The 26,758-nt window shown below is 44.9% G+C and overlaps 1 protein-coding gene across 2 annotated transcripts; it reads right to left on the bottom strand.

Moving 5' to 3' along the window:
• Window positions 1–527: 527 nt before the first annotated feature.
• On the bottom strand, window positions 528–24,582 carry NRROS (negative regulator of reactive oxygen species). Of its 2 annotated transcripts, XM_070509141.1 has the most exons (4): window positions 24,352–24,452; window positions 23,711–23,825; window positions 6,304–6,424; window positions 528–2,754 (listed from the first exon to the last, which is right to left on the bottom strand). In XM_070509141.1, the coding sequence occupies exons 3-4, from the start codon at window positions 6,409–6,411 to the stop codon at window positions 784–786; spliced, it is 2,079 nt and encodes a 692-aa protein (XP_070365242.1). In that variant the 5' UTR covers window positions 6,412–6,424; window positions 23,711–23,825; window positions 24,352–24,452; the 3' UTR covers window positions 528–783. The 2 variants fall into 2 exon arrangements, with proteins under 2 accessions (XP_070365242.1, XP_014723623.1); XM_014868137.3 differs by lacking the exon at window positions 23,711–23,825 and having other exon boundaries at window positions 24,352–24,582.
• Window positions 24,583–26,758: the final 2,176 nt, after the last annotated feature.

Raw genomic sequence — 26,758 nt, 5'->3', positions numbered from 1 at the left:
AACCCCGGGCCGCTGAAGCGGAATGCTTGCACTTAACTGCTGTACCACCGGACCGGCCCCTGAATTCACTCCTTTCTGCAGTCCTCTTTACTTTCCTTGAGAACAAGGACTGTGCCTGGTATTTGGTTTACTGCATGAATAAACTCAGGGCCCAGTCATTGTTCCCTTAACTTTCCCATGGAAGGGTCACGTTTGCCCTCTAGAGACCCCACGTGGGACCTCAGGACACCCAGAGAGGACCTTACTGCAGGCCCACTCTGGCTGCAGTGGCACGCGAGCCAAGACAGGAGGTGAGAGTTCCCATCCCAGACTCTCCAGCTTGGCTCTGAAATTCTTGTCCCTGGTACACCCTCAGGGCACTGACTCTCACCATCCCCAGGACCTGCTCCCGGAGTTGTTTACACTGGAGGGTAGCACAGCATCGCTACCCTTTCTCACTAGCTCCATGGATGTCACCAAAGGAAGGGCACAGAAGAATAATCTAAATGAAACTATCAAGAAACATTAAAGAAAGAAAAAACACAAACTTTCTTTGATTTAAAAAACATTTGAGACACATTTTTTATTTTCATAGAATGTCACTTAATAAATATTTTCCCAGGATAATGAGGATGAATCATAATGATGGAGGAAGAACTTGGGTGATTAAAGGATGGAAACATTCCAAACTTTAATTTAAATCTCAATTCGTCAGATAGGTCCTCTGCATCAGATCTTGAGATCTGGCAGAGAAAGTGTCTTTACACGCACAGACCAGATTTCTAACCGTGGCACGTGGCCAGGTCAGTATATGGAGGACCAGTGGCAGCGGCTCTTAATTACCTGAAGCAGAGGCTGCCTAAAAGTGAGGAATATGATGGTGCAGGCCACCAGCAGGGTGAGGCAGCTGGGAAGAATGAGCACGAGGTACAGCAGGCCCATGTCTACCTGCTCCCACTTACAGTCCTGAGGCACACCTTCAGGCAGCTCCATCAGGCGAATCACATTGGAGGAGAGGTTGCAAGTGACCATGGCCAAGTCGACGATGGTGTGCAGGCTCCGCAGGGCCCCCCAGCCCTCCACCCTACAGCAGTCATACGGATTCTGACTGAGGTAGACGGTGTGCAGACTTCTCATGAGCTGCTCAGAGACAGCCCCCTGGGGAAGAGCTGTGAGCAAGTTTCTGCGGAGATCCAGGGTTTGCAGGGCCAGGCTGTCCCTGAACCTGGGGAAACTGGTCAAGAAATTTCCTGACAGATCCAAGTCCCTCAGACTGCCAAATCCAGAGAAGTCCAGCTCTGTGAAGCCGGAACTGAGGCCCACATTCCTAAGAGACAGGACCTGTAACGTGGGGGCAATACCCCTGAGAGGGGCAATGCTCCCATTCAGAACCCCCCGATTGCCAGACAGGTCCAAGTGGGTGAGGGCGGTCCCCTGGAATGTGCAGTCTTGTAAGACCTCCAGCCCACAGCCCTCCAGAGAGAGGCTCCTCAAAGATGCCACATTCCTGAAATCCACACAGCTGGGGGTGTCCACGTGGTCTAAGCCAGGCGGCTGGGGACAAAGTGAGATCTGATTGTGGCTCATGTCAACTGTAGTGATGTTCCTGGCATCAGCGAAAAGACCAGTGGGGACACCCAAGAGCTGGTTGAAGCTCAGGTTGAACCACCGGAGGCTCCTCAGGCAGCTGGGAAGCCCCGGAGCCAAGTGCAGCTCTGACAGCTGGTTCTGGCTCAGGTCCAGCTCCGTGAGCGCCCCTGGGGGCTCATGCTCCCGGATGTGGAGCGTCATCAGGCAGTTCTGGTTGAGGTTCAGGCGGGAGAGGGAAGGCATTTTCTTTAGGAAGCCGTCTGGCAGGTATTGGAACTGGTTCTGGCTCATATCCAGGAAGCGTAGCTCTGAGAGGTCACTGGAAGCAAACTCTTCCCAGAGGTTGACGGTGGTGATGTTGGTCACATTGCCATCCACAAGAAGGAACTGGGCCACCATCTCCCGTGGTGACGAGGTGTTGTACAGGTCCCTGTAGAAGCCCATGTTGTTGTCCCGCAGCAGGAGGGTGTGTAACTTGCTGCACTGGGGCAGGAGTGGGAAAAACAGCAGCTGGTTGTGAGAGAGGTCCAGCATCTCCAGCTCAAAGGCCGCCTCTCCACCTGACGCCAGGAACCACTCCAGGGCGTTGTAGCTGACGTTGAGGAACTGTAGCTGTGTGAGGCTAAAGTCCACAATGCAAGGGAGGTTGTTATAGGCCAGGTTGAGGTGTCTCAGCTCAGTTAAGCCATCAAAAGCACCCCCTTCAATCTCAAAGATGTAGTTCCTCTGCAAATCCAGCTCCTTGAGGTGCCCCAGGCCCTCAAAGACTGAATCATCCAGCCTCATGATGGTGTTCCTCGCCAGGAACACAGACTCCAGGGAAGAGAGGTTCTGGAGCATGAGGGCTGCCATGTCTTCCGTCAGGGCGTTCCCTGACAAGTCCAGCCTCCGCAGACTCTGCAGGCCGTGGAGGGCAGCTGCCGTCTCCTTGTAGCTCTCCGAGAGGGAGTTGTCAGGCAGCTCCAGGCTGTGCAGGCGGGCCTGCTCCTGGAAGGCGCCGCGGCTGATGCGCTCCAGGTGGCAGCTGTGCAGACTGAGGCTCTCCAGGAGAGGGTAGTGCTGGAGGGAATGATTCCACAGGGTCTTGAGGGGGTTGGTATCCAGGATGAGCGTCTGGGAGTCAGGCGGGAGATTGCTGGGCACTGAAGCAAGGTTCCGCCCTCGACAGTCAGCGACTCCATCCACCTAGGTCCAAAAGACACTGGTGAGCAGGGAGGAGGCCTCGGAGGCACAGGTTTATGTACAGAAACTTAGTTCATTCATCAGACTATTCCTGGATCTGCTGGGAATGCTCTGGAGATGAGAATTTTTAAAAAGGATAGGAAAATGTAGAACAATTTGTGCTTTAGCTTCACACTGAAATAGTCAGCTGGGGGCTGACTTCCAGGCGCCAGTGAAAACACACAGCGTGTTAGAGAAGATCCGAGCACCTGTCCATCAGGTGCTGAGTGGGGGCCAATTGGACCTGCATTTGGTTTCAACTTTGAGAGGGATGGAGGACCAGGTCTCTACCTGGGTCTGAATGTCACCTCTGCCATTTATTCCCTGTGTGACCTCTGGGAAATGATTTAGCCTCAATCTGTTATTTCCTCTGAAGAATGGAATAAAGAGAGGGCCTACATCAGAGGACGGCCATGAGATTAGACGAGAGGCTGCGCCGTGCCTGACACACCGGGGGCACTATCAGTGCCATGTTCACGATGGCACTGTTATCACTATTATGGCACCTGTGTGTCTAACAGGGACACCGCCAAACAATCAGCGGTGCTGTGGCATCTTCATTTCTCCCAAAGGGATTCTGCCTGAGTCTCTCCTCTACACTCCAGATTGAAAAATATTACAGCTTAAAGGACTTTAGAGCTCATCACCACCCTGAATGGTACAGAGAAATGGAGTCTGCAGAGGAGAAGTGAAGAGCCAATGGCAGAGCTGGGACTGGGGCCCAGAACTCTTCATGCCCCATTCAGTACTTTTCCTGGATGCTGTTCTGCCGTGACTGCAGGGGGAGGAAGCAGGAGGGATGGGGTGACCCTGTTCTTGCTGCAGAAATCACACAAGCCTTAGGATACTTGAACTCAGCCCAATATTTTACGAGACTGGAAAAAAACAATCAGCCGCAGGATGTCATTAGGTGCCCAGGAAAAAAGTTTTAAGTGATAAGATAGAAGAGCAATGGCATTCCTTTCCACAGATTGGTCAGGAGGACAAGGCCAGGGATTGCCTAAAATTGTGGGCCCAATCTCAGGGGGAAGAGGAGTGGTGGGACAGGGAGGAAAATCCTGACAGAGGGGGAAGGACGGGTTTGAAGAGATGACAGACTCAAGTCTGAATCTCGGCTCTGCCACTTAAGAGCTTTGGACCCTGGGCAAGGAGTTAAGCTCTTGAAGCCCCAAGTTCTTTATCTGATTGTTAAAATAAAACCTCCTAATAATTAAAAATTGATACAGAAAATTAAACCCTTAGTAACCTCAGCCTTCCCCTCAAAGAAATGCCACTAACCTTTGGTTACACCTCCTTCTGGACTCGTTCCTAAAGATATTATCTATCTTTAAAATTTTCTTTTCTTAAATAAGACTACACTCTACAAATGTTCATTAATCTACTTTTTTCCCCTCAATATTATGTGATAGATATATTGCCTCAGCAATCAAAATAAATTCGATCACATTCTTTTTAGCAACTGCATATTAGTTCGTCCTGTGAATAGCACAGTGGTTAAGGGCAGGAGTTCTAGGGTCCGTCCACGTTGGTTCTGCTTTTTATCAAATGGGTGACCTTGGGCTAGTTACCCAACCAATTGGACCTACATTACTCTACCTGTAAAATGGAAATTATACTTGTAATTTTCTCAAAGGTTTTTTTTTTTGAGGTTTCAATGTGTTTATGTAAAACACAACGCAGAAGCTGGCACATAAATGCTTAATTAAAAGTTAGCTATAATGATTAGCATCATCTAATTAATTCATCTCCTACTGTTGAGCATTTGAGTTTTTTCTAGTTTCCAGATGAACATTAGAATGAATTTGTCAAGTTCCTTCTACACATCACCCCCGCCCCCAAAGTCTTGGGAGTTTTGATTAGGATTGCATTATGATTATGGGCTAATGTGGGGAAGAACTGACAGCTTTACAAAAGTGAATGTCCCCATGCAGAAATAAGGTGTATTTCTTTATTTGAGTAAGTGTGGGTCTCCCTCCAACAGTGACTCTCTGGAGAACGCTGTGGTTAGGGGCTTTCCTCGAGCAGTGAGACCCTGTTTCACCGCAGCTGCTGCAGGCGTGGGGGCCACATCTCTGCAATTCCCTACGGCCCCACTGAAGTGCCACAAAAGGACCACACGGCCGCCAGAGTCCAAGAAAACCTCACCATGTCTGCTGTATGATAACTTCTCATGGCTAACGCAAGGAGGGGCAATGGAGGGGACCTGGACTCTCACACCCTCAGCCCTCAATTCAAAAGAGCCACAGAAATCCACTCTTTGAGTCCACTCACAGCCAAGTCCCTATTCCTGCCCACCAGGTTGGAAGGGTCAGGCAGGGAGTCTAGCCTGAACCCTGAAAGGCTGTGGAAGGACTCTCGCTTTATCCCCTCCTCTTCCTGTGCCTGGTAACTCTTGAATTAGTTATGGTGAAGTTAATCTTTCATGTGAGTGAATAATGGAAGGATGTGTAGCAGAGACTAACAACAACAATAACAATAATAATAACAATAGATAAAACACATAGCATTTACTACACACAAGACACTGTTTTGAGTGCTTTGTATACATTAACGCATTGAATCATCATAACAACCCAGGGTATGGTATTATTGGTTGGTACTATTATTACCACCATGTTTTACAGATGAGGAAACAGAGGCACAGAGTGGCCCCAAAGTCACCAGCAGGTAAACGGGTTTAAACCTGATCTGGCTCATAACTCCTATCCCATACTGGAGTACACTGCAGAATAGTGGTTAGTGGTTACTAAAAGGGGTTAAGAACCATGATCAGCTGGGTAGTTAAGATTCATCAGCTTTAAGAACAAGTTTTTGGATGTAAGTATTAACCCCGACATCCAATTTGTCTTCCCAGTGCCTAGTATATAACAGGATTCAAGGGATGTTTATTAATGTATATTTCTCAAGCAGACTTTTGATATCACTGAGTTGCAGGCAAAGGAGAAAATTTCTAGAAATGTGCTCAGTTGTTAAGAGCCAAGTCTGTTTCCACACACAGACTGAAAGCCCTGGAGATGGTAAACAATAAAAGCTCAGGGATCCACTCCTGGATGCTCTTAATCCTGAGCGTGGTCCAGGATGTTGTTCTGCAGGGCAGTGTGAGCAGCGTTCTCTTCAGTACAGTTAAGCACTTGCTATTGGCTCATACACAAACTCTCAGGCGAGGCTTCTCCAACTCCACCCAGGCATTCTGATACCATTAGTGGGACTCAATCATCCAGATTTTTAAGGAGGTATTCTTGTTCCAGGTAGCTGACCTAGGCCTGTCTCTGGGGCCCTCTGTCTTCAGCAGGTGTGAAAAAGGAGGGGCAGGGAGTGCCTGGCTTTTCCCAGGCATCATCTTAACTTTCGGTTAAAGAGCAGCTTCCACATGGTATCATGCTAGGCAGGTACAGTGATTCAGACTGATTCATTCCCAGCTCTCCTTGATTGACAATCCATCAGCTTTCCAAATGGACCAAACTTTGTCAAGACAGGAGCAACAGATAACTCAGAGTTCCCAGGAAAACTCACCAACTCACAGCCCCCCTGGGAAGCTGCTGTGGCCATTCCACTTCGGTTCCTCCATTCCACTGTCAAGGAGTGAAAACCCAGGCAGAGCCAGAGGAGCAGTAACTCCATCTCAAGTGCAGCACTGTGGACAGAGGACAAGGAAGAAGCGAGTAAGAGAAGGACATCCTAGAAGGCTGCTTTGCATTCTCAGTAGAAGGAGCCAGTTCCCAGTGATGTCTGGTCTTGGGGGCCTGGCGACAGGGAGGTGGAAACCCACAGATTATTCAAATACCTCAAGGTAGCCAACACTTTCAACCTTTCACTGCAACTGTCAACAAGAACTCATTTTCCTTTCGCCTCTACCATTTGATGGACAAGTGGCTGAACACTGAAACTCCCAGGAGTCCAGCAACGGAAGAGAGAAGCAAAGGATTTGAGGAACCAGGTCTCAGGTCACCTAGGGTTTGCCATGTTTTGCAGTTCTGTTGAAGTTTTCCTCCCAAAGCTCGAATCTGCCTGATTCATCGCCTGAGCTCAATAAATATTTGCCGAATGAATGTGAACTGGGATTGAAATATTAATTGTAGCCTCTGGTCCCATAGAGCTACTAAGTGCTGTGTTGACATGAAGCTTTTAGAAAAGAGTTGATCTCATTGGTTAACTTATTTGAATATAGCCCTTTGAAAAAGGATGTTGATATTTTTCCTAGATGAGAGAAAAAACTAAGGGAAAATGAAAGGCAATCTTCAGATAAAATGAGGATTATTGATGAAGTGTGGTTACCAGCCCTCTTGCCTGGCCAGTGAGCACAGAACAGGAGTCATGAGAAGGCTTAAAACTATGCATCTACCAACAGAACTTTAGAACTAAGACAAACTATAATGGAAATGTAATAAATTCTCCACCATCACATTTTTCCAGGTGAACACAGAAAGGCCCAGAGACAATAATGGCTTACTCAAGATTCCAGATGACTTAGTGGTAGGGCTGGGAGCAACCCCCAGGACCCCCTCCCTGAGCCTGAGTAACCAGGGTAATTTCTCTCCCTGCAGGTGCTGTTGAATTGACTACCCTCCTGTTGGGAGAGTTTATAGCCCAGTGGCATCCCCTGCTCGCTCCGCCTTCCTCAGAATCAGAGGCAAACGCCTGGTCCCGGCCTTCCTCCTGCCCCATCTTCTCCTTGATGTCCACCAGAGAAGGACCTCAGGGTCTGCTCTCTGGTTTTCTCTGAGGCCAGCAGCAGCAGCACTAACGTGAGCCTCCTCACCTGTTCCGCGGGACCCTCAGACCTTTCTGCCTGACACGTCCAGGCCATCTTGGGCCCCTTCCTCTTTCTCTTTCTTTGAATAAGTTTACACATCTCTAAGGCTAATTTTAACTTACTAGTCAGATTTGAATACTCACCAGTGACTACTCACCACAGACTAACAGAAAAGCTAAGTGAAACCAGGTAAATCAACTTTAGCCTTCACTTCGGGTCAGGCTAGGTCTCCTTACCACAGCGGGAACCTCCAATTCAGAATTCATCAGTATTTGCCGGACACTGGGAATCCCCTGCCAGACCCTCCTTCCGCTTCTGCACCTGTGCAGGAATTATTCCCTCATGGCATGCACAGGGACAGATGGCAAAACGAGAGCCATATGGGCTCCTTCCTCAGTATCCTCCCAACACACACACAAATACACACACACACACAAAACCTTGGGATCATCTGCCCACTTTGAGATAAGGTCGCCAGACTTAGCAAATTACAGGATGCCATTTGAAGGTCAGGAAAACGACAAATAATTTTTTAGTGTAAACATGTCCCATTCAATATTTGGGGCATATAATAAAAAAAAATCATTGTTTATCTGACATTCAAATTTCACTGAGTGTCCTGTATTTTATTGAAGAGAGACAGGGAGATAGGAACCATGGACCTGCTCCCTCCCTTCCTCTCTCACCCCACTATCGGGCTTGGGATGGTACCCACTGCTGTGACACTGACCCTTCTAGAACAGCCAGCCCGTATACTGAAATACTGAATCTAGATGTGTGCAGGGCAAGAGTGCGACTTCCTCAGGGAGATTGTAACTCTTCAGATTGGAATGCTAGATAGGCCTGGTGTCACACCCAGAGTGTAATTTTCATTTCTGGGTCAACAAGAAAACGTTTGCAAATTTAAAACATATTTTCTCCTTCCTCCTAAACTCAGCCAACCAGCCCAGAAAAACTCTTGCTATGCCCTCTGGGCAACTCCTTCTCCATGAGGCAGCATGGGAAAATGAGAGGATTTGGAACCAGACAGACCAGGGTTTGAATTCCAGCTCCAGTATTTGCTGTTCGTCCTTGAGAAATTCACATAAAGTCTCCAAGGCTCAGATAATCCTTCTATAAAATGGGATAATAATAACTATTCAGAATTTTTATGAGAATCAAATAGTATATGTGAAAGTGCTTCATTAACTATGAAGGTAGTTAATAACATAATTAGTATTTATGAGTTCCAAACACCAATGAGCCGGTAACGTGGTTGTTATTCCTATGTGTAATCTCCAAGGTAATTCAACAGCTACATAGGCTCTGGTAACACCATTCTTCCTCTTATCCTTCCCATACTTAGGGGAGGTCGCAGCTTCCAGAAGTTGCTAATTTCTGGGTTGACTGTCTATTCTCTGGTTGATTTCTCAGCCTTTTCCATCATGTGTAGCCAATTTCCTGCATTAAATTTCCTCTGTTTTAAATAATCTGGGTTTCTCTGTTTCCTGGTTGGACCCTGACTGACACAATGATGTAAGTGAGAATGGCCTTGGAGCAGTATTAAAAAAAAAGATCTGTAATGACTCTGAAAAGAAATAAAGGACTTTCAAAAGAATAACCATTCAGGCTGAGAAACACCATTCCTGGAGTGTGCAGCTGCAGGAGGCTTCCTCAGAGCCATGGCACTGCAAAGAGTACAAGACAGACAGTTGGATGCCAAATCTCCTTGGAAGATCCAATGAACCCTCTCGTGTGTGCATAGGACTACTTCCCCTCCAGCTGGGTAAGGACCACGCAACAGTGCTCCAGCTGAAAGAGAGCATCTAAGTGTGTAAATAAGTAACTGTCCCACTTTACTCCAATCTCTCTGGCATCTTCTGAAAAATACACCCATTTTTTAAGCCAAATCATCTTAGATACATTTTTGGTGGAGAAAGGGAAGTGAATGAAAAACACTTATGATGGAAGGCACACACGGCAGTATGACATTAATAATTTAAAAGAGGTAACCTGGAAGCTCCCCTCATTAGAATTAAAAGGGCTCGGATCAACGGTTCCCATTTCATGGACTGTGAACCACTGCGGGAGCCACAGGGTTGACACAATGGAACTGCAAATCAACCCAGTTCCAAGCAGGGTCTCAATAAGTACTAGGTCTCCTACTGGTCTGGGTGACCACTGGGAAAATACTTTATATAAGACCTGAGATCCTGACATGAGAAGCAGGTGGCATTAACAGACTCTGCTTAAACTAGATAACAAAGTTGAAGAGTTTCTTCCTAGTGTGGAGGCAGAAAATGCTAAGTTCCATTCTCTTTTAAATAGTCTATACATTGTATATTCTTTTGTTCAGTTAACAATTTCTATAAATTCTCTCTACATCTTTTATCCAATCATGGTTAACATGATCATGGTTAAAGCCAGAGACTGTGAGCTTCTAATTAGCGAAAAGCTTTGAAAGACAAGACACTATTGAACCAGGTGCTATCAAGAGACAAGATTCTGTACTGTGTCTGTAACGTATCTGACTTGGAGATATAGGATTATAAATCGTACGTCCTGTCAAAGTGAAGTCCTCTTAGTGTTGCATTTATATTTCTTCTTTATCTTCTAACTATTCTGTTTGCGTCCGGTCATCACAAACGTCCTCGCCGGTTCTTCTCTAAGAAGGCCTTGAAATATTAAGATCTCAAATGCTTAATGGTATTCCCTATGTAACCATTAGTCTTGAGACTATGCATTCTAATCGGTTATCACGGAAACCTGGGATTCAACCCCATATCCATCCCTTCTCTATAAAGAGCGTTCCTTTTTAGGCAGAAAGACAATATGGCTTTTTGTCTGGCTTTTCTCTCTCTAGATCCGGTCATAATAAATAAGTGGTGAAAACAGATTCATTTCACAAAAACAACATGAATTGAGTCTGTTTTCCAAAACAAGAGAACACTAACAGTTAGGAGGAAGAATGCACATCGGTTCCGGGCTCAGGATTGCTTGGATGGAAGATGACAGCCACACGCAGGCTAAGAGTGGCTCCAATCCAGGGGACATATGCCTGATGCCTGCTTTTGCAATGGACAGGGAAGAAAGGGTGCGTGAAAACTTTTCAGTGGGCTCTGCATCTTGAAGTCCTGGAATTTCCATGTCCCTCTCATCACAAGAATCAACATAGTTCAGGAAAGCAGCAGCATCCCTATTTTTATCAGGTTCTCTGACAAACACACACATATATACTATTTTTCTCAAACGTATGTACATTTTCCGATATTAATAAAATATAGCTTCTTTTTTTAAGGGTTATTAATTCCAAGTAGCTTTCTGTCGTTAATGTAATGTCTTAATCAGCTGACAGGAAAATACAACCATCAGGTAAGGGCCCAGCCACAGGTACTTTTGCCCACAAAAGGGTCTCCTTGTACTCAAGGTTTGGGAGTACCAAGGAGTAACTCTGACCTGAGTTTTGGTTTTGTTTCATTGGGGTTTTTTGATTTGCTTTCAGGAGAGGGTGCTGGATTTCTAGTATTCAGGGCACCCTGAATATCAGCTCCTCCCTCCCCGACTCTCTGACCTCCCCACCTTCTCCAGCTGCTCCTACTACAGCAGCTGCCGCCAGAGCTGGACCGCAACCTCTTTGCTAAAGGCGCTATTAGCAAGTGTTACACATATATTAGCATGTAATTAAGGATTTTCTCAATCAAATAAGCTGAAAAAGCTTTAAAGAAAGAGGTCTTTGGAGAAAGTGAATAACCCTCCGAGGTATTTGGTGTTAGAAAGAAATATTTACAGACTGGTCTGGGGGGAAGGAACCTCTAGAAGCACAGGATGCACAAGGGTGGGGTGTGAATGTGACACCATGAACACAAAAGGCACAGGTGCTGGTTAGAGGGCTCCACAGAAAGCGTGTCTGCTTTAAAATAAAGGAGCAAGGGGCCGGCCCAGTGGCGCAGTGGTCAAGTTCATGCGCTCTGCTTGGGTGGCCCTGGGTTCACGGGTTTGGATCCTTGGCATGGACCTAGCACTGCTTGTCAAGCCACGCTGTGGCGGCACCCCACATAAAATAGAGGAAGATTGGCACATATGTCAGCTCAGTGACAATCTACCTCACACAAATAAATAAATAAAAGAGCGAATCCCACCTGGGATCCTGGGAGAAAGGGAAGGGCAGCTGGTCACAGACCACAGAGAATAGAGAACAAAGAACAGAAACCCAGTCTGTGACCACTTCAAACAATTCCTACTACCCAGTATTTGAGAGCCTCAGGCAAGCAGCTTGGGTCTCTTTGATTCTTGGCAAAAAATTACAGTGACCTCAACCTTCACCAAACGTTGAAACTTAGCATCTCCCATGGGGAGTCCACCTGCACCCTGAGCCTCCAGGGGCGGTGCCTGGCGAACAGCTCCATCTCGGTAGGACCCTTGCCAGCAATGTTTGCCCTGAACTCTGTCACGAGGAGACAGTCTGACAGATCCAGGCTGCACGATGTCCTACAAGACAACTGGCTTGGACTCTTCAGAAAAATCAGTCTTGAAAAACAAAGAAAGACAAGAGAGGGGAGAAGGGAGAGGTCTAATCATAAGTGACTAAGAAAATCATAACCAAGCACAGTGCATGTACCTTGAGGAGATTTTAGATTTTTTAAAAAAAATCTAAAAGAAAAATTTGAGGCAATTGGGAAAATTTACATGTATACTGAATGATGTGTTTTCAGATAGTATTATGTACAGATACATTATCAGATTATTGCTAATTTTCTTAGGCATGATAATGATGCTGTGCTTATGTACAAAAGTGTCCTTATTCTTAGAAAATGCATGCAGAAGTAGTTACGGGTGAAATTTCATGATGTCTACAGTTTATGTAACCTACTTTCAAATAGCTCAATAGAGAGAGAGACAAAATTAAAGCAAAAATATTACAAACCAGCAAATTTAGCATTGTGCTTTCTTTTAACTCTTCTGTAAGTTTGAAATTTTTCAAAATTAAAAAAATGGGGAAAATGAAACAAATGTTGGAGTTCTTAAAAGGAGAGGGGAGGGGCCAGCCCGGTGGCATAGAGGTTAAGTTCATGTGTTCCATTGGGATCCTGGGGGCAGACCTATTCACCACTGGTCAAGCCATGCTGTGGCATCATCCCACATGCAAAATAGAGGAAGATTGGCACAGATGCTAGCTCAGCAACAATCTTCCTCAAGCAAAAAGAGGAAGACTGGCAAGAGATGCTAGTTCAGGGCCAATCTTCCTCACCAAAAAAAAAAAAAAAAAAAAAGGAGGGGGAAATTATGGTAACTTCTTAACCCAAATTTCCAGGAATGTACAATTTTCAAATATTCTTCACATAAAGGTGCTCAGTAAACATTTAAGTTTAAAATACATATACACATAAACCTTAAAAATATCTTGAAAATTCTAACATTTTGACATTCAAACTAGAGCTTTCAGACAGCTTCTCACACCTGCAAGGAGCACAGAAGTGTTAGATCACATGTGCTGATTGTGGTTCAAGTAATATGGTTGATGTACTAATGTAACTTCCACTGTCAAGATCGACTGCTCTGTCCATCACACCTAGTGTCCCTCTGGAGGGGCAGCCCTCAGGAGCAGCACATGACCTCACCACCACCTCCACCTCCACCAAGCAGACAGAATCTTGGGGAACTACCTGACCAGAGGAGGTCAATCCTTACATGCGGCCAGCACCCTGTGAGTGATCCCCGTGCAGAGAGACAAGGGAGAGACTTAGGTAATTAGCAGTGGAAAGTGGAGTCAAGAGACACAGAGATAGAAGGTTGAGCTGAGTTTTTGAGGGATCCTACCATGAGGAAGCAGACACTATGAGGTAGATGACTAGGCATGTGAACAGAAAAGAATGAACAGTCAACAGAGGGCAGAGATCAGAGAAGATGGAACAGAAAGAATAAGAGGGCGGACCACGCAGGCTGGGAGAGAGGGTGGAGAGAAGGGGCTCTAAGGCTGTTTCTCGGGGTCCCTGATGGCCGTTTACAGCACCGGGTCCATTTCCAAGCTCCTTGTTTTCTCATGATGGTATCCCCCACCACCAGCCCCAGTAGCTGGCCCAAGTGTCGCATTTTGCCAACAAAAGGGACCTAACTAAAACAGGACTTGCGTTCTTTAATAAGCTTAAATGCAAATGATGAAATTCGACATGATATTTCAAAAAAGCACAAGCAAGCTTTATGATGCTACCTGAAAATTAGAGAAAGTAGCTGAAATCTGAATCCAGGAATATATTTTTCAAAGTGCATCCTACAGGCAAGAATCATCAGGGGATGGTAAAGCTAAAGAGTGAAAATTTGTTGGGAAACAAGATATTAACATAGTCTTAAAGAATCTCCCTACAAGTTACTTATTAATTTTACGAAGACAAAATTAGCAGCTTTATAGTGGAGAAACTGGCAGACACCTCCTTAACCAAATGATCACACTACTGTGGGGCCCTTACTGGGGCACCGGGCAAGATTGAATACAGACAATGGATGAAATAATGGTATTATACCAATGTTAAAATTCCAGATTTTGGTCATTGTAAGAGACTATCTTTGTTCTTAGAAAATATACACTAATTATTTAGAGATAAAGGGGCATGATGTCTGCAACATTACCCTCAAATCATTCAGAAAAAATTATGTGTATATGTATATTTAAAGAAATTTCATATATATATATATATATATATAAACAAAGAGAGAAAGCAAATATGACAAAATGTTAACAATTGGTGAATCTGGGTGAAGAATTTATGGGAACTCTTCGTATTGTTCTTGCAACTTTTCTGTAAGTTCAAAATGATTTCAAAATAAAAAGTTACAAAAAACTAACAAGTAAAGGCACAAACTGTTTTTAAAAAGTGCATTCTAAAACAATTAGATTCATGAAACAGGAAAATTGATTTCTTTTGGGTACTGACAAATCATTTTGTTAGATGATTGTAGACATCATCTCTATTTTATGAGAATCTGCACATAAAACTAATTTGATTTGCATGATTTCTGCTTGGAGAAATTGGACTTACACCAAGCAAATAGTTGAGTAATATGTATTTAATGCTTAAAATATAGCCTGAAAAAAAGAGAGAGGATAGGGAGAGAGAGAGAGAGAGAGGGAGGGAGAGAGTGAAGGAAAAAAGCCAGAATGACATTTTGGCTTAAACTTTAAATTCAAGGTGAAAACTCTTCAACTTTTGAATAGAGAATTTAAGATCACTTTGATTACCTAGACATCTAAGAAAGACGTCTACAAAATTTTAAAAATACTCTGTGCCCACTTTCCCTACAGGCAAGCCAAAATGTGTATTTTTAAAATTGAGATATAATTCACATACCATGAAATTCACCTTTTTACAGTGTACAGTTCAATGGTTTTTAGTATATTCACAAAGTTGTGCAACCATCACTACTATCTAATTCCGGAACCTTTGCATCGCCCCAAAATGAAACCCTATACCATTAGTCACTTCCTTCATCTTGGCAACCACTAATCTAATTTTTATTCCTATGGACTTGCCTATTCTGGACATTTTATTTATATTGAATCAGACAACATGTGGCTTTTTGTGTCTGGCTTCTTTCACTTAGCACAATGTTTTCGAAGTTCATCTATGTTGTAGCATGTGTCAGTATTTCATTCCTTTTTACGGCTGAATAATATTCTACTGTATGGATAGACCACATTTGTTTATGCATTCATTAGTTGATGGACATTTGGTTTTTCCCACCCTTTGGTTATTATGAATAATACTTCTATGAATATTCATGTACAAGTTTTTGTATGGACATATGTTTTCAGCTCTCTTGAGTATATACCCTGGGAGGGAAATTGCTGAGTCATTCGGTAACTCTGTGTTTAACTTTGAGGAACTGCCAGACTGTTTTCCAAAGTTTCTGCACCATTTTATATTCCCTCCAGCAGGGTATAACTGTTCCACTTTCTCCTCATCTTTACCAACGCTTATTTTCTGCCGTTTCTATTATAGCCATTCTGGTGGCTGTGAAATGCTCTCTCTTTGTGGTTTTGATTTGCACTTCCCTTATAACTAATAATGTTGAGCATTTTTCATCAGTTCGTTGACGTATTTCTATACCTTCTTTGGAGAAATGTCCAAAATGTGTACTTTCAAATCCAAAGATTTTTTAATTTTGGTTTTGGAATTTCATGTGAAAGAAAGGGAAGAATAGTTATAAAAGTAAAGCACCAGTTGTATTCTTTGGTTGAATTAACACGACCCTAAATTTTACAAAGAATCGATATTTAGATGGTGGATGCATTAAACAAGAACTTGCAAATTGAGGGTTGGGGCAACAGAGCGCTCAGAAAGGCAATGTGTGAATTCAGATCTCATGATTTGCTTCTCTGTCTTTCTCTCTTAATAATGAATTTGTTAAAATATAGGCAACACAATGGCTTTTGAATCTCCCTCGCACCCCGGAACTCTCTTACACCCTAAAGGTAGGAGAGCACATTGGCCCACTTTTTCTGAAAGACAATTTAGAACAATCTATCAAAGACCTTGAAAATGTAGATTATTTTTATTCAGTAATTCCACTTCTAGGGATTAATCCTAAAGAATTAAAATGTATGTAAAAATATTTTTACAGAAATATTCCCTGCAACATTAGCAATAATAACAAAAAAGTGGAAGCCACCTAAAAGTGCAACAATGGGAAGATTGGTTCAATACATTATGATACAACGATATCATAGGAATAATGTGCCGCAGTTAAAAATGCTTTGGCAGCAATATATTTATTGACATGGAAAGATGTTCATAATAAAATATTATTAAGAAAAAAAGGAGAGTACAAAACAGAATATATAGTGTAATCTCAAGTTTGTCCAAAGAATATGCAGGCAACTGGACGTGCACAGAAAATACTTGAAAGGATACACACTAGCCTCTTAACAGTGGGGGGAATTACACCTGATATTTACTTTTTCCATATCTGTATTTTTGCATCTTTGTATTTTATGTTTTCCCAAGGATCAACTTCAATTACTGTATTAAGACAAGTTTTAAAAGAGTAGAACCAATCTATTATTACTGAAAATATATGTCATAACCAGAGCCTAATAAATATCACTAAAATAGAGAATTCCTTATGGGTACTTAGAACTGAAATTATCGCGAATGTGCTTAAAACGATCATGTTTGAAGTAAATGGAGAAAAATATCAGGACTAATAACTCAGATATGTTTTATTATAGGCATTACTTTTCTTTTTCAGAGTTCAGGAGTTTCTATTTGGGGTTGCACGTTCTTAGCCCAGCCCCTGGACAGGCGCTTAAGGATGAAGGAGGAGCCAGGCTAAGGGGCCAGCTGGAATGGCTTCAAAGTCTGGCTCTGAACTTGGGTACATCACCCAACTTCCTGGCCTCAATTTCCTCCCCAGTAAAAAGGGAATCAAAACGCCTGTGTTGCAAGGTTGTTACCAGATTATGACAAGTTTTAAAGCAAGTTAAAAAAATAGTCTTTGTCATCATTACAGCATCCTTGTTCCCAGCAGATTGTTCAACCTGCTTGTGCTTAAACACACCCAGGGTGGGAGCAAACTGCTTTGTAAGCGGCTGGTTGTACTATTTGGGCCCCTTTACATTTGCCTGGATCCCCCACTAAGCCTGGACAAGTTAGTGAGGAGTTCTGTCCTTTGAATTTGTCGGGATGCTCCTTGCATGTGTGGTCCTGAGAATCTGCGTGAGAGAGGACAGTTCTGTTGCACATGCCTCTTCTGGCAAATGCATTTTCATTCAAATTTAGTGACTGACCATCCTCTTGAGAAGAACTGTAGTGTTTCTGAAGGGACTGTCCCCCACGATTTTGGAGGTGAGAACACTCAGGCCAGAGAGATGACTGATATGGACAAGGTGACACAGGGAACACAGCACAATGGTTTCCAAGCACTGGTTTAACACCCAGATCTCTTGTTCTCACCCTGGGCTAGCACACCTGGTCGGCCAGGGCTCCCTGGCTTGTAGAAGAGTCTTGTCTGGGAAGGGTGGAGGCTCTGCCTCTGGCTGGAGGGCAGCTGGAGGACCAAAGCAGGTCTTCTCCCCTTGGGTTCTTCCTACGGAGACTCCAGGCAGACGGTGTGTGGAGCTCCACTTACAGCCCTGTCCTGCTCAACTTCGTTTCCTCAGGGCTACAAATGAGTCACTGCTTCCCTGTGTGGTCAGGGTCAGCCCTTTAGAACCAACAGAGGTCAGTTCGCTCTGTCCAGTTCCACGGCCACAGGCTGCATCTGGCCACAGGTCTTAAGTAATGCAAATCTGCTCCCACTGGGGAGGTAACACCTTGCTCTCACATGGCTGGTGGTAGTTCCATGGTGTCACCTTTGTATACGAGAGACCCACACAATCTCGGTGGATAGGCACCCAATCAATAATGCTTTAGCTTCAACTTGTCATTTCCTTTCAGTGTCGCAGGTTATTCTGTCAGGTCACTTCACTCCCATGGTGGTCATGGGTGACAACAGCCCCGCCCCCCTCACAGGGTTGTGTCAAGACCAAATGAGAGAATGTGTGTGCAAAAGCTTTGTCCACAAAAGGAAATGCTGTGGATTTCATTTCAAGTGTGGGAAGGAGGGTGACCCCAACCAGTTCCTCCAAGGCCCGCGGGAGCTCCCACAGCGGGGCGGACACTTTCTGGGGTAAGACAAGGTAGTGTTGGAATTACGGGGAAGGCAGAGTTCCTCTGTGCAAACAGGGAGTTGGTGCTGAAACAAACGAAATAGTGCCGTGGCAGTCCCTTCTCCCATCCGTGGGAGCCGCAGAGTGTGGACCTGGGGATGTTCAGAGGCGAGGCCACCCAGAGTCTGGGAGACGATGGGCAGGGGTTACAGGTGATAACTGAGGCTTACTGACCAGAGTGGAAATACGCCACCCCCATTCCACCTTGGTTTCCTTGAGAAAGAGCACAACTGAGGAATGAAACAATATTGATTCCTGAGAACTGACCAGCTCAGTGGGACAGCATTTAAGCTCCCAGATTGCATTCCAGGTGCTTAACTGTAATAGCTAATGTTTATTGAGTGTTGACCTTAGGATAAGTCCTGTGCCAGGTGCTTTCCATATAATAATCCTCACAAAATCATCACCATTTTACACACGGTACAGTGAGGCTCACAGAGCTAATTATATTAGGCCATATAGCTAGAGGATGTGTGAGCTGCAATTTAAACCTAGTCTTGTGGGTCCAACAAAACTCAACCTCAATACCACAACCCCAGCCACCCTGGAATACTTGCTATCTATCACTAAATGATAAATTTTCACACACTGTTTCCTCTGTGGGAAAGGCCCTTTCTCTGATCTTTTCCTACTGAACTCCTATTCATCCTTCAAGGCCCAGTGCACGTGTCACCTTCTCATCACATCCTAATGGTTTATTTGAGCAATAATCCATATAATATGGTAGCATATTAGACATAGTTATAGCTCCTATGGAAGTTTTTTGTTTTTTATTATTTGGTTTTTATGTTTATGAAAATGAATGTGAGGAGCTACTAGGTACTCTTAGTAATTTAACTTTTCCCCACTATTTTATTATGAAAAATTTTTAACATACAGCAAAGTTGAAGAATTTGACAGTGATCATTGGTATACCCACCACCTAGATTCTACTATAACTATTAACTTTTTATTACACTTGTTTTTATCACACATCAATCCATCTAGCTATCCTTCAATCCAAGTTATTTTTCATGCATTTCAAAATAGATTGCAGTCATCAGTACACTTCCCCCTAAATACTACTGAATGCATATCCAGTGATTTAACTTGAAAAAAAAGTTCCTACTTTTTCAATCTTCTGAGATTAATTAATTTAATCTCAACTTGATTGAGAATGCAAAGTCAGCTATTCTATTTGGGGGATAAAAGTCTGCCTTATTAAAAAAAAAAAGACTAGATAATCACTGTCTTAGTGTTCTAAGCCAGAATTAGGAGGAAAGCAGCTTACACTAAAGTGTGAATGACTGATATCCTCTTTCCTGCACTGCTCTTCAATGGGAATTTATACAGGTAATGACGAAAAATAATAAAGTTTTCATGGTATAGTTTCAAGCTGATGGGGAGATAATTTCATCCTTTTCAAAATTTCTTGAATTGTACTTGCAAGGTGGCTACCTGTTCTAAGGCTGATTTTTTTTTTTCTCTAAAACTTATTGTGTTCACAGAGGAATGGGAATTTTTTTAAAAAATCCCCTCCTTCCCCAAAAATAATAATTTCTAGGGAATTCTACAATAATAGTAGCACTTGAGTTTACAAAGGCTTCTGATGGACATTTGATCTCACTGAATACTTGCAACAGTTCTACAGAGTAGGCATTATCATCTCCATCTTTTCTTGTGGTAAAATATCCATATAATTTACCATTTTAACTCCTTTTGAGGAGCATGAAGCACATTCACATTGTTATACAACCTCACCATTACCCATCTCCAGTGCTTTTCCACCCTCCCAAATTCAAACTCCGTGCCCATTGAACAGTAATGCCCCATTCCTCTGGCCCTCGGCCCCTGGCAACCACTATTCTTTCTTCACTATACATTTATCTATTCTAGGTACCCCACATAAGTGGAACCATATAACTGGAATCATGTAATATCTGCCCTTTTTTGTCTGATTTATTTCACTTAGCATGTTTTCAAGGTCCTGCCATGTTATAGCATGTATCAGAATTCCATTCCTTTTTTATGGCTGAATAATATTCCACTGTACGCATATACCACATTTTGTTTATCCATTCATCCCTCAGTCGACATTTAGGTCATTTCCACCCTTTGGCCATTGTGAATAATGCTGCTATGAACGTTAGTGTGCAAATACCTATGTTCCAGGCTCTGCTTATTATCTCCACTTTACAGAAAAGGAATCCAAGACTTGAAAAGGCCAAAGGGAACTGCTCAAGTCACATAGCTTGCAGACAGCGAAGCCAAAACCTGGGCTGAGTTCTGGCCCAGGTAGAGGTGCTGGCAATGCACCTGTCTGGGGAGTAGATGACGAGTGACTGTTCAGCTGGGTTGCACCGCTAGGTACTTGTTCGTAAACAGCTACCCCTTGAACCTTCACTCCAGCTGTCTGGCCCCTCTCAGAACTCCCAGGGCCCCAGCCACGATCCAGCAACCAAGGAGGTAACACCTGACCCAGCTTCTGAAGACAAGGTCCATTCTGATTGGCCAGTGCCTGCCTGTACCAGGTGGTGTTTGATAATCTGAATAGCACCCCTGAGTGTTCACGGAGTCATGGTCTTTCGTGGGGATGAGGCAACCTGTCGATGCCATGGAGTGTATCTATGACAAAGAGGAGGGCCTTCAGAGGTTCTGCAAAAGAAGTTAGAAAGCCCAGGAAAAACTGGCAATTTAGAAGGAAATAAGAAGTCAGTATTATTAGCTAAAGTGGAAGCTTCAGGTTAGGGACCTGAGGATGCAAGAGCCTAGGAAAAGAGAAAGGCCATCAGGGGAGTCCCATGAGGAGGTCTCAGGGTGCCAGGCTGGGCAGCGAGAGGATGACCATTAACACGTCTGAAGCTGAAGAATGGGGCCCAGGGCCAGGCCGGGAAAGACCCGCTAGCCACTGGCCCTGCAGGCAGAGGGAGAGAGCTCAGCCTAGGCGTCTGGTGGGACCACCAGGAGACAACACTGAAAAGGCAGGAGAGACCTGCGGGATCAGGGCTGGACCAGAAGAGGGGCGACATCAGGGAGAATCAGAAGGAGCCAGTGTCCAGCCCGACAACTCAAATGGAGTGACATGAGGTTACTGGAGAAATGACGTGGACCCCTACACTGGGGTGCTGGGCTGCCTCAGACGCTTAGGTCCTGCTTGAGAAGAACCAGGCTGGAAAGGCAGAGCCCCAAGTGCTGTCTCCAGGGGAGAAACCCCCTTCTGACTCCTGTCTTTCTTGGAGTTGGCAGCAGAAAGCTGCTTGGGGCACAGGGCACAGCATCGGATCAAGGAGACCTTGTCGGTTGGGGCTGGAGGTGGGAGTCCCTGTGTCCTCAGAGGGCTTTGTGGCCGCATTTAGCCCATCACTGGGACCAGCCCTGCTCCTCATGCCCACCTCCCTGGTGAGAACCATGACAGGGTTCTACTTCCTCCTGATTCCCTTTGTTCAGTGTGAAGTCACTCAGGCACTGAAGTGAGAAGACACACGTGGTGTGGCCTCAGCACCCGACTCCATTTGCTCTGGAAATCAGTTGCTTTTGCCCACTCGCATTTCTCCTCTGTAACAACTCCTCAATTCCTCTTTGAGGAAACCACCCCTTCCTTCCTTTCCTTTCTTTTACTTTTAAAACTTTTATTTGTGGTAAAATACACTAAAAAAATTTATCACCCTAACCATTTTTAAGTGTATCGTTCAATAGTATGAAGGATATGTACATTGTAGTGCAACCAAACCCCTTCCTTTCTGAAGAAGTCCATGTTCTTTTGGGTCTGATCTCAACTCCTGGCTCCAGTTGGGGCCTCTGAACAAGACTGGGCCCATAGTAACTGGTTTATAATAGGTACATCAGAGGCGCCAAGTTCATGAGCATCAATCCAAGGGTGGTTGTTAGAACTATTGGGAAGGAGGTCTTCTTTTCCTGCTTCAGATGCCAAGCTGGTGGAAATTAAGCTTGGAGCTGCAGGCAGCCATCTTTGCCACCAACTTGAGGACCTGCCTGATAATGAAGACTATGCAGAAGAAAGTAAAGCTGAGGAATGAAGATAGATAGATTCCCGGCAATGTTTGAACACCTGGATCCAGCCATGCCTGAAGCTATTTCCCATAGACTTTTTGGTTATTTGAAACAATAAATTTTCTTTTTTTGCTGAAGTCAAACTCAGTTGAGTTTTCGTCATTTGCAACTAAAAGACCCTGAACTTGGGTTTACTCTTGCTTGTGAGGCTTAATAAGATCCAAGCATCAATGTCCTTTTTTCCCTTTCCTCACCTCTCTGAGCTTTCAGAGATCACCACCTAAAGCTAGCCCAGAAACCCCCACACATTGAACACATGACATTTGTTTGAAGATGAAGTTGAGAATAATGGTTTGCGGGGGAGGGAGGGTGATGAGTATAATAAAGAAATTCTGCCAAAGGCAAAAATATTTGTCACCGATGTGCAGACACATGAGTGAGCATCATTGAGCATACAAGCACGTCCTGAGAAAGATGATGTTTTTCAGTCATGGTTGAAAGCCCACCCTCCCCTCACTTATGTGGTCACAACGTGATCTGAGCAAGATGTGAGGCACAAGAAGTTGTCCATCCGAGAGTCCAGTTTCCCCTCTGTGATGGGGATGCTCACTGTGGCCGGGATGCAGGTTATAATCAGTGCCAGCATCACTCTTCCAAAAAACTCAACAAGCCCAGAGACAGGTCCACGCATTCCCGACACAGGCCCCAAGACAAAGACACCAGGAGCCTGCTCTCCTGTCTGGGAGGCTCCTGTTCTCAATGACGGGCTTAAGGACAATGTGGGATCAGGTTTATATGGGTTTTCACGAAGTTCCCATCTAACGGGCACCCGTTAGATGAAAGCACTCTCTTTGTGAAACAGGTTTTTGTTTTCGTTTAACCTAGAGGCAGGAGTCGAGGGTTTTTTCTAGGCCCATCATTCTATAATCCGCTCTAGGAACCCTGAGACATACATGTACAAACCTCCGGAGTGTATGAGGAAAGTAAATCAGCCTCAGGGCTATGAAACCCAGCCAACCATCCACATCCACAGAAACAGAGAGCAGCACAGCCAGTAGGTGAAGGCACACGGGAGCTCTTGGAAGGCCAGCTCTATAGACTCGGGAGTCTTTCGACCGTCCAGACTCCCAGTAAGTTGCACCCATCGTGGCAGAAACCTCCAGGGGAGTCCCGTCACTCCCCCGGGAAGCGCACAGCCAGACACCAGCCCTACCCAGGGGCTCCATTCTTAGGACCCTGCCTCAGCCTTCTAGAGTCCCAGCCACCGCTGGGCACGTGTTCACCTTCTCTCAGGAGAAAAGTGAGCTGGCAGCCTGTTCTGAGGGCGGCATGGAGGCCGGTCAGTGGCTCCTTACTTCTGCCTAACTCCTGAGTGCATGGGGATATACACTGAACCCTCTTGAATCTGGCCCACATGGAGAGGCTGCAAGGGCCACAGAAAAGCACTGAACAAGGGGTCACAGAGGCTGGGGATCTAGTCTCCCTCTGGTACTTACTGGCTGTGGGTCCAAGTAAGAGACCCCTAGGGACTCTCCCAAGGACAAACGGTCTGTGGGGAAGGGACTTCGCCTGCCTTCTTCACAGCTCTGTCTCCAGCCCCTGTGAACACGCCTGCACGTGGAAGGCATCCACAACGATGTGTTGCTGTTAATCAGTCTCACTGTCTTCCTATGACACGGTGACTCTCAATTCATGTTGCAGAGCAAGAAAAAAAACCCAAGCACTCAGCGTGCTGAGCGTTCACAGAGTAACCTCGTTACATCCAGGGCACCCAGGGAGGGAGCAGGATCGTTCCCATTTTGCAGATGAAGAAACTGAGGTTCAGAAATTCTCCCCATGGAGCCGGGAATTAAACCCAGGTTCGACTCTGAAGCCCACGCTGTCTCCACTACATCAGGCCACCTTTCTCAGCGCTAAGTGCTCCTAGAGAGAGGACTTTCCACCCCCACCCAGAGCTGTACCCCTGCACCGAGGACGAAAGCAGCGGAGCTTGAATGCAGCAGCCACAACTTCCCCGTCAGCCCCAAGCTGTGGGCCACACACGCTGACCTCCTACCACCCAACCCCTCCGAGCTCGCCCACCTCCAGGAGGGCCGCGGCTGCCCCGCGGGGAGGCGGCCACGCAGGAAATACTCACGGCTCCTGCAGGCCCAGGCGGCTCCGCGGGGCGCATCCTCTCCCGGGGCTCCGGCCTCCTCGAGAGCAGCCGAACGCGGGGCTGGGCTGCCTCCTGTCTCTGGAGCATCAGATTATTTTAGCACTTGCGGAAGGAACGGACGGAAACTGAAGTCACATGGAGAGCAAGCGGCTCAGCGGCTCAGCACTCAACAGAGAGCAGGCATCTTAGAGGGAACTGCGCTGCGGGGGTGGTTGGGGGGGAGGGGTTGGGGCGGTGGAAGAGGGCGGGCTGGCCGGCAGGAAGGGGTGGCCAGCCAGACCACCTGCTGGGTTAGTCTCGAAGGAGGTCAGATATGTTTATGGTCTCCCAGCAGTGCTGACCAAGGTTCCCCAACCTTTCTTGCCTTAGAGATTTCAAGGGATGGCGAGCTGGGGGCTCTTGCCTGTGAGCTCTGCGACTTTGGGAATGAGTAGGACACGTTTTCCAACTGGGAGAGAGTCCACCTTCTGGGAGAGTCATCCACTCAGCTGGTCTTTATGAATAATCTCCTCTTCTGTGTCCGGCCCATCAAAAAAAAGAAAAAGAAAAAGAAATGGAAATTGCTTTGTGGTGCACTGTCAGAGTGCCATGAACCTCTTGATCATAGGTTGCATGGATGAATTTTTTGTACTGGATGTGAACGATAGTCCCTGTGAGCTCTTGCCAGGAGTTCAAAAGAATAATCGAATTGATCATAGCCACCATCAAAGGGGTGCCAATCACCAGGCTAAGAGCTTTATATGCGTTGTCTCATAGCTCTTGTTCTCAAGGAGCTTACATCTAGGGGAGAAGGCAAAATATTTGCAGTGCTTGCTGCATGCGGATGAGTAATGCAGACAACCACACTAGGGTAGTCAGAGAAGGGATCTCCAGTTCTGCTTCCCGTCAGATCTGGAGAGCTGAAGTGTCCTGCAGGATGAGCTCCAATCTCTTGTAGCCTGTTGATTTGTGATTCTGTATAGCACTGTTATCCTTTTTTTTCTTATTTTGTTTTGTTTTATTACTCTTTTTAAAATTATATTATTTATTTATTTATTGCAGTAACATTAGTTTCTGTTATATAAATTTCAGGTGTACATCATTATATTTCAATTCCTGTGTAGCTTACATCATGTTCACCACCGAAAGACTAATTACCATCCATCACCACACATATGTGCCTAATCTCCCCCTGTCCTCCTCTGGTAAAACATCAATCCAATCTCTGTCTCTATGTGATTGTTTGTTGTTGTTTTTATCATCTACTTAATGAGTGAGATCATAACAGTATTTGACTTTCTGCCTCTGACTTATTTCGCTTGGCATAATACCCTCAGGTCCATCCATGTTGTCACAAATGGCTGGATTTCATCGTTTCTTATGGCTGAGTACTATTCTATTGTGTATATATACCACATCATCTTTATTCATTCGTCCGTTGATGGGTACCTAGGTTGCTTCCAAGTCTTGGCTATTGTGAATAATGTTGCAATGATTGTGAATAATGGCAGTGAACACAGGGGTGCATGTGTCTTTACACGTTCGTGTTTTCATGTTCTTTGGATAAACACCCAGCAGTGGAATAGCTGGATCATATGGTAGATCTATTCTTAAATTTTTGAGGAATCTCCATACTGTTTTCCATAGTGGCTGCACCAGTTTGCACTCCCACCAGCAGCGCAGGAGAAGTTCCCTGCTCTCCACATCCTCTCCAACACTTGCTGTTTCCTGTCTTGTTAATTATAGCCATTGTGACGGGAGTGAGGTGATATCTCATTGCAGTTTTGATTTGCATTTCCCTGGTAGTTAATGATGTTGAACATCCTTTCATGTGCCTGTTGACCATCTGTATATCTTCTTTGGAGAAATGCCTGTTCAGATCTTTTGCCCATTTTTTAATTGAGTTGTTAGTTTTTCTGTTCTTGAGATTTATGAGTTCGTTATATATTTTAGATATTAACCCCTTATCAGATATATGGTTTGCAAATATCTGCTCCCAATTGTTAGGTTGTCTTTTCGTTTCATTGATGGTTTTCTTTGCTGTGCAGAAGCTTTTTAGTTTGATGTAGTCCCATTTTTTAATTTTTTCTGTTGTTTCCCTTGCCCAGTCAGACGTGGTACTTGAAAATATGCTACTAAGACCAGTGTCAAAGAGCATACAGCCTGTGTTTTCTTCTAGAAGTTTAATGGTTTCAGGTCTTACATGCAAGACCTGATGATTTTGAGTTAATTTTTGTGTAAGGTGTAAGATAACATTTTACTTTCATTCTTTTGCATGTGGCTGTCCAGTTTTCCCAATGCCACTTATTGAAGAGACTTTCCTTTCTCCATTGTATGTTCTTGGCTCCCTTGTCGAAAATTAGCTGTCCATAGATGTGTGGTTTTACTTCTGGGCTCTGAATTCTAT

The sequence above is a fragment of the Equus asinus genome, chromosome 5 (assembly GCF_041296235.1).
Source record: "Equus asinus isolate D_3611 breed Donkey chromosome 5, EquAss-T2T_v2, whole genome shotgun sequence".
Taxonomy (NCBI): domain Eukaryota; kingdom Metazoa; phylum Chordata; class Mammalia; order Perissodactyla; family Equidae; genus Equus; species Equus asinus.
Note: the sequence above shows the minus strand (reverse complement) of the source record. Positions and strands in the feature narration are given on the sequence as shown.

Coding starts and splice junctions, on each gene's coding strand:
- NRROS (XM_014868137.3), bottom strand. CDS start 6,411: ATGGAGTTACTGCTCCTCTGGCTCTGCCTGGGTTTTCACTCCTTGACA. Junction 2,755..6,303: donor CCCAGGGGGGCTGTGAGTTG/GTGAGTTTTCCT, acceptor TTTTGGACCTAG/GTGGATGGAGTCGCTGACTG.